This window comes from Lissotriton helveticus, chromosome 10 (genome assembly GCF_964261635.1).
Source record: "Lissotriton helveticus chromosome 10, aLisHel1.1, whole genome shotgun sequence".
Lineage (NCBI taxonomy): Eukaryota > Metazoa > Chordata > Amphibia > Caudata > Salamandridae > Lissotriton > Lissotriton helveticus.
The window spans coordinates 188,581,165-188,594,213 of NC_136071.1; the positions used below are offsets into that span (position 1 = coordinate 188,581,165).

The window sequence follows — 13,049 nt, forward strand, 5'->3', positions numbered from 1 at the left end:
AACAGTTGCACAGCCATGGCAGCTGGGGCCATGCTGACTGCAGTGCAGATTTTCCACAGCTTTCACTCAGTAACAGCAGGTGCCGCGGAGGAGTGAGAGTCAATCCTTTTCAGCTCTTAAAAATTATTCACCTTCACCTGTACAGGATCTGGAGAACCCTGGACCAACAAAGCTGGCAGGGCAGATGGAGAGGGCTGATGAGGCTTCACGATCCTTCAGCTCCTGCTGTCAATGAATAAGTGACAATACAAGCCAGGTGTAGTGGAAAACTCCTCTCGTTTTTCACCGCCAGAACCGCTGGCACTCACTTCCAGCGATGCTCAGGACAAAGAAAGGCAGAGATTGTAGTTAAGGTAAGACAACTGGAATACTCATAGCAGTGTGCCTATCCATGTTATTAAAGCACACTGAAATTTCATTATTTCCAATAAAATGCACAATTTCTGAATGCTCGAATTATCTTTATTCACTGCAAACCTGTTCTAATACTCCCAAAGCCATATCACATTGGCCACTTACTTCTATACAATCAGATATGAAACATCAAAGTAAGGATTTGTTGGTCCTAAAAATCATTTCCCGAATCATGAACTGTTAAATCTCCTTAAATGAATGATTTTGTATTCTGCAGCACTGAACTTAAGCTGCTCAAACATTGCCTGGCCATCACTTGATGAATGCTCTCTTGTCAAGAACTTTAAACACTATGCTGAAATCAACTGCAAGGCAACTTCCATAGCAGCAGATCCGATATCTCTGGCTGGCAAGAACACCAAAGAAGCTATTGGACAGGCACTTATAGATCAGGTTGTCAGAATGACAACAAAGTGTGTTGCTACTCAGTCACCAACGCGTACTGACAGACCCTGTATGAGAAATGCATGCACAGGATGTTAAAGACGAAGATTTCATTTGTTCAAAGAACTTTCGAGGCACCAGGCCAGATGGCTCTTTTCATCATGTAAGGATGATCGTTGTAGTATATAAGAAGATGCAACATCATGCCAGTTTGACTTTTTCTGATTTGCCCTATTGATTATCTATTGTTTGAGTCACAATCAGCATATTCCTTCAGGGTTCCCCATGTTGCTTAACCAGGAGAACACATTTTGTAAGTCAAGGTGGTACACCTCAAGTGCAAACCAACCTGCAGTCGTAGACTGCTTTGGGAAGACTGACAGTTGGTAGTGGTTGATTTTATAGTAAACGAGCACAGTCACCTTTTTTGGCACCAGTGGAAGACAATGGACTCTGCTTCCTAGAGAGTTAAGCTTCTCCTTGATCTTGAAAAGAAGTGCAAGGCCAAGCTGCCTGAAGCCAGTGTGGAGTACAGCTTGGAAGAGCCTACCCTGAAGTCACAAGGTCTTTGTGGCTCAGTTATAATGATCTAAGAAGCAAGACAGTTTATAAACGTTTATGAACGTCTGCCTCATCTTAGATCGAGGATGCACTATGTGGTAAACATCGTTTACCACTAATCTGGAACAAAGCATGCCATTACAACGCTGTCCTTTCAATGACTGTGTAGTTGGAAACGCATGCCATTACAACGCAAGTCGGAACAACGACTTGCGTTGTAGGGGATTTAAAATCCAACACCAGAAAACAAGTTACTTACCAGTAACTAAAGTTATCCAATATTGGTATTTTTCATAGATTCACATGCCAGTCGTCGAGGCGGGAGTCCAACGGTAGAATACAAAAGCAGTGCCCTAAGTAAATAAGAGTAGTAGGCTAAAAGAAAGCCCAAGGGCCTAGATCTTAGTAGTACATTATTATATGAAAAGAACCAAAAATGAGTTCCAACCAATCAGCAACCAGCACCCTCTAGAACCTTCCCAGCAGAGGCAGTTTATCCCAATACTGGAAAAATTATACTATTATACTATTACAACATCCAGCACACCTATGAAAACTAACCTTCCAATGGTCTGAGCACTCATGCTCCAGACTCATGCTCCAGTGCTCTATACATCTTAAACGTGCTCTGGATTTAATTCACAAAGCAATAGGTAGTCAGTGGAACTTCTGCAAAATGGAACCGGCAGCACACACATAGTGAATTACAATAGTCTAAATGAGAGCAATTAATGGTCCCCACAATGGCAGATTTATATCTCTCCTCTAGAAAAGTACATCGTTTATGTAAAGTACACAAACAAAGGCCACAAGTATTTTTTCAATTTTCATTACCAACAAAAAAAAAGTGTTACAGCAGTACCATGGGAAGGCCTAAAAATAATAGAATCAGGTGGAACTACAATATTTCAAGGACATGCATACATTTTCCTCCAGCACATTCACAAAGAGAGTGAGGTGTGTAAAGAAATTCATAATCAAGTTTGTAAAATTGAGGGAGGCTGTGACGTGACCGTCTTCACCTCTATCTCCAATAGTTTATCTGTCATTTCCAACCACTCCTGCAAATCTTCATGTAGTTTGTCATCTATAGTCATCATTTTCATCAGCATCTCTTCAGCTAATAGCCACTTAGAGGCATCTTTATCCCGTAACTCTAAGGGAGGTCCCTGTGGTCTAATCCAGGGGATCCTCATCCTCATCCTCATCACCTGAAAGCCACAGCTATTAATAAAATACCTGTTATGTTCCTCCAAGTTGCGCTGGGTATCGAATAAAATGCCTCAAATGTTAGCCTTTGGAAATAGTGGTACACATCTCTTAAAACAATGTGGTGTTATTTTAAACTTGGTTAGTAATTGCAGTGAGCCCTCTATGAAATGCTCAGTTGTTTCTTCGTTCACAGCAAGCCTGTGATAAGCCGTCAACCTCTAACCTTGGTTGATAACATCATTCTAGTTATTAGTATGCTGTACAATGTTATTATTCTCAATATGATCCGCATTGAACGAAAACTCATACTTTATGATACAGACAGATCACAAAGGGGGTTTCACATAAACATTAAACAGTAGAAGAGTGAGCTGGGAACTTCAAGGCAATCCCATACCCCGTGCTCAGGGGAGATACACCACACTTATCTTGCTGTACCCAGTTATCAGAGAAATAGACAAACCAGAGCTGAGGAAACTCATCAATTCCATCACTGAGATGTAGGGTATCAACAGCAGTAGAGAGGTATGTACGCACAAGAAATGCACTTTTTCTCTCAACAGTTACTTCAGGCAACTGCTTCCTTACACTGAGCAAGGCCATCTCCATACCTCTTCCGCACTTGAAACTGGACTGCATATCCCTTAATAGTCTGAAGAATTCGGATGATTTGATTTGCCACCATTAATCATTGCTCCAGCCTTTTCCTAAGAACTGAGTAGACGGTTTACTCCCCAGATAGAGCAAATCCTCCTCTCTAGCATTTTTACTTTTTTTACATTTTTTTTAAACTCTTTATTCGTGACTGTGCCAGTTATTACATTTTACACTCATTTATATCATCATTCAACAGTCTTTTCACTCGTCCTCCGTTTAACTTCCTGCTAATGTACATGTAACTTTCCCATCTCGTATAGCAATTCAGTCTATCGCAGAGTTATTATAACAAAATTTACATTGCATGTTATACCAGTATCGTCTCTTAACAAACTCTATCCCACCCAACTCCCTCCCACCCTCCGCGTCTCCTAGCTTCTCCATCAGTAAGGCACTGTAAACCGTGGTCTGACTACCGTATTCTATCCAGTACTGCATATTTGAGTGGCTGTCTAACCTGTACTTCCGGCGGTTATATCCCCCCCTGTGTTCCTCTCTCTTCCTATCTTGTATTACTGGTCATGGGACAATCTCTTGTGAGGTCTCTAGGTCTTCCTCCTCTATCTCTGCCAGCATCCGCTCCCAGTCCTGCGCAATCGGATGCTTCCGAAGCCCTCTCGCCTCCTCTCTACGCAGGACCATACCTTCTGCCCTGCCCTATTTTAGCAAATAAGACCGCCATATCTCTGCACTCGGGGGTCTGGCTGATTTCCACCTCATAGTTCTGACTCTGGTTGCTAGTAAGAGTGCTAAATCCAAAAATTTCAGCTGCGCTTTGTGGGTCTTGGTCCTTTTCCTGTGCCCTATCAGGCAAGGCAGTGCCCCCTCCGGGATCTGCAGGGTTGTGATAGGGTGTAGTGTGTGCTGGACTGTCCCCCAATATCCTCGGGCATGCCCACAGCATATGAAGTAGGTCAGCCTCATCCCCCTGACATCGGGGACATCTGTGGGAGGAGGCAGGGAACATTCTATGGCGTCTCTGTCGGGTGAGATACACTCTATGCAATATCATAGACTGAATGAATTTGAATTTGACGTTTCTGGACACCCTCCTATGATGTTCCAGGACAATCTTCCAGGCTCCGTCCGCCATAGCCTCCCCCGTGTCTAGTGTCCAGGTGTCCCTGAGCGTATTAAGAGACAGAGCAGCGTGTTCCCTTATGCCCACATAAAGCCATTTATAGCATTTTTACTTATAATAGTGCCTAGCTCCTGCTTGAGTATCCACTGCCCTAACTTCCACTGACTTTGGCTCTAATGATAGTTTGACACAGATCTTAGCTAGCATGCGTCTATCTTGGGATGCACAATAAGTACACTTTCCTCTATTTCCCTTTTACAAATATGTGATATTTTAAGTATCCCTCCTCTACTCAATCTTGGTCAAAAAGTCAGTGTAGCTTGCAACCCCTGGTAACTCCAGGCTGCAAGTTGGCATTCTACCCTCACAGCCTGGACCATAGTTGATGGTGGACGTGCAAGGAGCTGTTTCACACATTTATACTCCTCAAGTTTCCAATCCAATTTACCGCCTAAGGATAATACCTCCACCGTGTACTGAAATTGTCAGCGGACAATTGCTTTAAAGGTGGACAAAATGGGGCGTAAAGACGGACCTCCATATTTCTGCTTGAACTGTTTTAGGCCCCAAGCTGAGGCTAGTGCTGTTGCTTTTAATGATTCTATGTGGTCCTTTCAATTTAATTTGATTTCCAAACACATACCCAAATATTTATATTTGTCCACCTTCTCAACTTTGACATCTCCAAGTCGCCAATTAAAAACTCTCTCTCCTTTACCCAGCGCCATTATTTTAGTCTTGTCCAAATTGACCGTAAGGCATTTATTTAACCGATAATCTTGGAAAGATTCCAATTTCTTCTGTAGACCCAATTCTGTCATATCCACTATCACCAGATCATCAGCGTGTAGCAGACCTGGGATATGGGTTCCACCCATTTCGGGGATTAAACCACCAGCATTAAGTAAAGTATTTGGTAAGTCAGACAGGAATGATGAGAACAATAAGGGGGCCAGGATGCAGCCCCGGCGTAGACCATTCTTTATCTGTACTTTCTTTGATAGGGTCCCTTGGGTATCTAAGATTACCCAGGCTCAATTCTGCTAATGCAATCCCTAAATTAGTGAGAGTAACACCTTGTTGATACCGAGCCGCCCCAGCATATCTCACAGTAGCTTACGATTAACCTAATTAAAGGTGGCCCAGAAATCAACAAAGCAGGAGAACGATCTGCCTCACTTGCCTTTTTTGCCATTGCTCATAGACTAATGCAATGATCTATTGTTGAGTGGTACTCTTTAAAGCCACCTTGCTCGGAATTAGGTTGTTTTGCTCTACACAGACCTTCATTACGCCTAACAGTATTTTTGAAAATACATTCTCCCCCACACCCAAAAAATTAATTAGGCAATAATTCTTGGGCTGTGTGGCATCCTCCTTTTTATAGATTGGTCTGACTATAGCACCTTTCCAGCTTTTGGGAAAGTTCCAAGAGGTCAAGACTATTTGGAAAATGACATTTAGGAAGCTTGCCCACCAATCCACTCATTATTTTATAAAATTACCAGTACATAATATGGTCCTGCTACTTTATTTAATTTTAGGGATTGGTTTCCTTTATCTTCTGGAACGGAGAAGTGCAGCTCTATTTCTACCCCAACCTTAATCGTATTTTCCCAGTTCTCATCTACCCTTTTACTATCATACAGTCTGCTCAAGTGGTTGTGGGATGGAAATATCAGTTAACATGTGGGTGGTCTCTTTCAGAGATTGTTTTATCTGATACTTGGGCTCAAAACGACTGATCTACCTGTGCTTACACCCAGGGTTACCTAGAAACAAGGCCAAGGGGCAGACGAATGGTAGCTCACTTAATGCATTTGTAATATTGTGTTTGCCACATTTAAAAATGTGGACACATTGCCCAAACCAAGAACTGAGAGTCAAAGATTACCAGAGATTGACAAGTACATGTGATCGCCGGCTCAAGGATATGACTATGCAAATGTCCCAATGTTCTCTTTAATACAGCACTCTACTGTGCTATTTGGTCATGTCTATGCCAGAGAATGTACTAGGACCTCCAGGCTTCTTTGTTCTGTGCTTAACAGTAACCGATTTGCCTTATCTACACGTACTGTAAATAAGAACTTTTTTTGTAAAATAAGTGATGGATGTTGGGCTTATTGTGGATAACAGCAAACCCGTAACTAAGTTACAAAATTCCTAATATTTGCTGCTGTAAGCCTTGAATGCTCCACCTGGCTGTCCTTGCAGAGTCAAGTGTACAAATGGAATAAAAAGTGATTAATCAATTGATATTCATCTTGAGTGAAATAGTACTATAGTGCTACACCATTTATAAACAAGAGTACCAATCACTAATACAGACCAAACAAAGACCCAGAGAAACGAACTGAAAATATAGACTCAACTTTTTACATTGTTAATGCATTGTTACATTCACACATGTTAAACATGTTACTCACTTAGAAAACAGTATTTTCGGTTTTTTCCACTGGCGGAATCCTTAGGCAGGAATATGTGCTCAAGGCCTTTGAAACGACGGAATCTCAGCTGCAGATCCTCTTTGGTTTCTGATTTCTTAATTCCAGACACGTAAACTATGCTTTCCGTTTCAATGTCTCTGTCCAGCTCCCTAATAATACTGTCATAGTCCAGGGTTGCTTCGTTGATTGGCCTTTGAACCTTCCGGATGACAAACAAATACACAGGTGACGCAAAGGCTTACTGAACATGCTCAGTTACCACCAATTTCACATTAGACATTCACAATTACACATAAGCATTAATGTTGTTTGATTAACTTTTCACCTCAAAAGATGAAGGCTAACAGAAGATGTGCCTCAGTGGGGAAAGCTTAGGATCCACTTTCTGTCACCTAATTTACTCAGAGCATAATCCTTAGAGATGCATTTGACATCAGTACACGTAATACAGGATTGTGGACATAATAGGGCCATCACCTGAAAGCAAGGTAGAATTTTTTTTTCTCTTAAGAATGAATTGTGTGAACGACAAAGGTCTCTAAAACCTTTATGAATAAAGATTTCTGAATTGTGAGAGGAATCAGTGATTGGAGGACATTATATGCCACTTCTGTGATCACAAGAGAGTGAATTGGTAAGGTAGGCCAGTCTAGAAGTATGAGGTGCATGAGCTCAGTTTTATTTTGTGCTCAATTACGTAAATTTGAGTAGCAAAGGACAAGTTTGCCACAATTATGGTTGCTATAAAGGATAACATGAAAAAGTAAGAGCAGCGATTCTTCAGGCTCTACTTGGTAACAAGTCTGATTTTTATCTTTTCCTAAAAGTTCAAAGAGGAATTCATTCTTTTTGGTGAAACATTCCTACATTTGCAGGCAGAACATCACCATTATTAATGCAGTTTTTGACTAGAAGAGAGTATTATCTGCAGAGTGCAGTGAACGCGGAGGAGCATTAAAAATGATGGGGCTGGATTGTACATGGTCCTAAATAGCTTTCTATTTGATAAAGGGCTCCAAATAATGAGTGTTAGCCAGGTAAAATGTTTCCCATTTGCTCAGCCTGATTATGTGATGTCCGTGGTTTTGATCATGAAGGATTGTCAAATAAACTTCTATTTATCCTAACTGGCAATCTGGTCCATCAGTTTACCCTCTGCTTCAATATGACAATCTGATATTGCATGACTTTGAGCCCATGGTTTCAGATTCTGAATGGCTTTGGGAGGCCAGGAGGTATTGGCTTACTTTCCATGTGGTCATTCTTCATATTTTATGTGGAAGGCCAGTGATGGGTAAAACATTTTAAAGCCCTCATAAACCAGCAACGGTATCCATATAACATTCTAAAATATTCCCCAGCTTAGTAAAAATTCCCTCAATGTAATCCATGACCAAAAAGACAACTTGTCAAATCAATGACTTTAGAGGCTAGTCACTCCTAGCGGTCATTTCTTGGTGTCCATGCAAACGAATCCAGGGCAAGTAGGTAGATTTCACTGTTGGAAGCCTGGTCAAAATCCCTCCTCAAATCAACAATTTAGAGAGTCTTCAAAGGCATCCAGCTTGATTACTGCAGCAAAACCTACTGTTGACTGTTTGGGTCTGTGTTGGGACAGGAATGTTCCCTCTACATGGTAAAAGGTGTCTACTCCTGGCCTAAGTGACCCAACTGCAAGTGAATCTGGTAACTTTATTTTGGCCTCAACGCACACAAAATCATGCATGCTCCCTGTGGGCCTAGACCCGAAATTGATACAGAGGCCCAGAGCCTGGCTCTGGGGTAATGGAAAGGCCTAAAAAATGCATACTTTTGGCTCGGCACATGACTACCAAATATGCTTCTGTCAATGTACAATGAGTAGGTGTTGTTGCTTACTATGATTTTTGCAATTGGTAGCTCAACAGCACTTTTCACCTGTCCAGGAACACCCACGCTCTACATGCAAGCTTGCGCAAGGTTTCATTCTTGTCATGACAATGGCATGATGTCCCTCTGTGAATGTCAAGTGCGTGTGCATGTATGGTGGGAGGGATTTGGACTCCATACTGATTGCAAGTGAGTACGTATGAAGTTACCAGTAGGATCCATTTTGAGTTGCCCCTTTTTGGACATGGCACAAAATGTAGGTTGTGAAACAACCCAAGACAGTGGAAGTGTATTGCATGTATTCAAGAGCAAGGGGTTGTAACACAAGACACAGAAGTATGGATAGATAGAGACAGGACTGCCTGATATTTTTAGCAAGGGGCTGCTGATTAGTTCTTCTTGAGTGCTGCAATTTGTTTAATGGAGAGTAAATTGGTGTTAGTCAGCACAGACAGTTGCTAGTGAATGATACATTTCTGGGGAGAGCCGAAGTCTTTTGTTTTTCGTTGAGTGGCACACCCAGAAATGCCGATGAGAATCATGTGCAGAGCTTCACATTTACTGTGCTCATCTTGTGGGTCCTCTGTCTTGCAGACAGCATCATCAACCTGCTGTGAGAAGCAGTCACCTTGCACGAAAGACCTGTCTGTGCTGCAGAGAAAAACTGAACCATAAAAAGAAACCAAGTGAGACTGGTTTATAAACCTAGACAGTGGATCTATATCTACTGCCTGAAAACATAAAATGGGTCCCAAACTTTGTCCCAGTTCGAGCTGTTTTACTGTCCAAGAACAGAAGCTATGTTCCAGGATTGGTATCGCCCTTAGCCAATCTCCGGAAGGAGGGAGGCATCGCCTGTTTTTTGCAATCCTGTGGGTCTGCCACCAACCCTGGGAACTGCCTGCCTTCCGAGAGGGGAGAAAGTATTGTCTTGCAGTGGTTGGCTAATCTATGGAGTAGAACCCAGCTGTTGAGCCCTCATGTGCGGAACGGCCCAGTGCAAGCAGACGAAATGTGGGAGCGAGAAGACCGGTGAAGTTCCCAGAGTCCGCCTGTCTCCCTGCCTAACTGCTGTGTTAAAGTCCAACATAGGAGAGGGTGTGTACGACTTGCCATTTGTAAAGGCTGGCCGATTTGGAGATTGCTATGGAAAAAGATGCAGACATCCTGTGTTGATTCTACCTTTGTTGTATTTCAGCTATATCACAAGCACCCTGGACACTACTAGGAAGATCCTTACTCCACAACTGATAGAGCAGATTGCTGGAGGTGTCTTCATACAGCTACTGCCATCCAAGCAGGATGACTGAGAAAAGGAGTGGGATTGCCTGAAAGAGCCCCAGTGAGTGCGACAGCTCACCCCATGACCCGTCCAATAGAACAGCCCTTCTTGGTAATCCCAAGTGCACAACACATCATGGAATTCCATACACCTGAGAGATACGGACTGTGAACGTTGGCTAGAAGAGTTTGGAGGGACAGTTTATCGAACCTAACTCAGCACTCAATCACAAAATAGAAGCAGCAATGTATTCTGTGACCTGTATGCGGAGTCTATATCCCCACATTACCTCCTTGAGATACTTTGGCCTGCTCGCCCTTGCTACCCTGACAATCAGGTGCAAAAAGAGTGCACTTAGCCTAGTTAGCAGAACCACATTAGGACAGACCCCAGGGCACCAGTGGCAAACTACTTCAACCACCACTGTTGGTGCCCAGTAACCCCTGTCTGCTCTTTGGCCTAGTCAAATGGGGTCCGAGACACCGCTAGGATTAGAAAGGGCAGAGAACCAGAACCCAACTCAACACCACCAGTGAAAGTCACAAATATAGCTTTTCACAATATGTACAGCCCATGGCTGTGCTCATTGTAACCCAGATCTGAAATAGAAAAAACACCACAATCACCTCAAGTTGTCCCAAGAGCCACATTCTTGCTGTTCTTCACACATCAAACACATCAGACCACATATTTCCTGTCGGTGCCTCATTCATTCACTTGTGCTTGGCCAACCATTAAATATCCACCAGACAAACCAGATCGAAGAAAACACAACACAAATAATGCACCCTTTACTGCTGAAACATGGCTTTGACCCACATCTATTTCATTATTCATTATGAAGTTTTAAATAGTATTGTCCGTGTTCTGGAAGTTACATCTCAGTGCTGCGAACGAGTAAGAAGTCTGGATGCTGAGTGGAAGGGGGGATTTAAACTTAACTGGTTGGAGGAAAGGTCCTGCTGGATATTCATCTATCAGTACACCCAAACACATGACCTCAGTTGTGAGCCATCCTGAACAGTTTGGTCTTGAGGCTTTCTCTAAAGCGCATGCAATTCAACTCAGGCATGAAGCTTAAGTTCAGTACATTCCACAACCAGGGATGATGGGCCTACCTCAGTGTTTCAGTCCTTTGAAGGTTTTTTGGCAAGGAGATGTGTGGATGCTGCACTTAGGGTTCCTGTTAAGAGCATTGTGAATTGCTACATTTGTTTAGTTAGGCAGGTCCTTTGCCACGATAGGCGTTACGGACAGCACACAGGACACTGAATTTAATGGCAACTCCAATAAATTCATGCCTAGTGGGTTAAATGAGATGTCTTTAGTTTATCTACCTTTACTTTGCCCAACTATCCACAACTTTGAAATGACTTAATTCGTCCTACACTTAAGTCATTCCCATTTTCCTAAACTCAACTTTAACCTAATGTTAACCATGTCCATAATCCTATTTTAATTTTGTTTAGGTACATTGAATTCATTTAATATTAAGCCTTACTTTAATCTTAAATGGAATTGATCCTAGCTATAACTACATTAAACTAATGTAAGTTATGCATTAGAATAAACAAATAGAAACTCTAACCCCATTCGCAATCTAATTAGAAAAAAAATGTAATAACGATCATATAAACTCAAAACTAACTAACTCTAACCCTTTCTTCAATTCAATTTAAATAATTTAAACAAATCAAGGTTGCTTATAATGTATTAAATGAATTCCTCCTAACCATGAACTAAGTTAATTGAAAACCCCATTCCAACTCTAATGATAACCCTAACCTTATAGTTTAAATGCATTTGGTGCTTAATTTGTAAAAGAAACAAGTGTGGGCCTCAAAACTAATTCTAGGAGCCCGCTTCTGGCATTGTTAAATCCCATGTCTGGCTGGCCTTGCGTCCACCTCAAGCATTTTAATTCCACCACCCTTCCTGCCTCTACCTTTGTCACTGTTTTAATTGTTTCTCTCTATCATTCTTTCTCCCTTTTCTTCATTGCTGTGGGTCAAAGTCTGATGGTAAAAAAATACCCAAAATGAGAGCTGACGATCACCACCTGCAAAATTATAATTAAATTAACAACTAACATTATACAAATGCTATGTTTTCATGAACCTAACCTTAAAAAAACTAGTTAAACATAAAATATTTACAAATAATCTTGAGATTATTAAACTTACTACTTAAGTTTACTTGCATTAAAAGTAGATTTCCTGATGTATGCAGGAAATGGTACCTTCCTCAATGTAGATAAAGTAAAGATGCTGTTGAACTAATAAAAGTGAAGTAAATGTCAGATGAAGTAAAGGTGCCAAAGTAAAGATCAGCTACTTTAAAAGACAAAAGAAGCGGCACGCTTGCTATTCTAGACAAGCCAACACGCTCATCATTATCACGATCACTCCCTCATCCCTATAGGTTTTGTTCTAAGCTTCACTGCTTGGCTCTTGTTCTGAGTCTGCAACACTAAAGTTGCCATCTCAAATTAGGTCTCTTAGCCCAAACGAAGAATTCAAGGAAAAAATCCACAAACTCATAGCAACACTCCTTTTCCTTCATCCAAACAACACATATTTAGAAGTCTTCAACCTCCATGAACAAATAGCTACCAAAACTCACAAGGCCTTGCATTTCATATTTCATTAAGTCTGAAACTTAAAGATATCTTCCTGAGCTCACGATTATAGTAAAACTCAAATATTATTTTTCTATGTTTGCTTGTGGTAACCATATTACAGGGTCTTGGGTTGTTTCTAGTCGTCAGTTTCAAACAACTCCTGGTTTATGGTGAAATTTAAAAAATATAAGGCACAGCTCATTTCAATGTTACTGTACTGTGGGCCCGATGTAGGTAATTAGTATTTACCGATTCGTAAATACCGAATTTTACCGATTCGGTATTTACAAATTGGTACATGCTATGTAGGTATTTTTACCGAATCAATTACCGAATCGGGAATATTTGGTAATTACCGAATCGGTATTTACCGATTCGGTAAAATTACCGAATTGACAAGGGGGACAGGGTGTCACTTTGACACCCTGTTGCACCCCTGATTTAGGCTTGTGTGCCATGTGACACACATACATGCCCTTAGGGCATGTCTGCGTGCCACATGGCACAGGTGTACATGCA

General features: G+C 41.6%; 1 protein-coding gene across 2 annotated transcripts in view; it reads right to left on the minus strand.

Annotated features, from left to right (window-relative positions):
- The window catches only part of REXO5 (RNA exonuclease 5), a 350,267-nt gene that overhangs the window by 94,631 nt on the left and 242,587 nt on the right, over positions 1-13,049 (minus strand). For both annotated transcript variants that reach the window (XM_078665078.1, XM_078665077.1), the window contains exon 17: positions 6,739-6,958. In XM_078665078.1, coding sequence (XP_078521204.1) covers positions 6,739-6,958 — 220 coding nt within the window. The remainder of the gene's footprint in view (positions 1-6,738; positions 6,959-13,049) is intronic.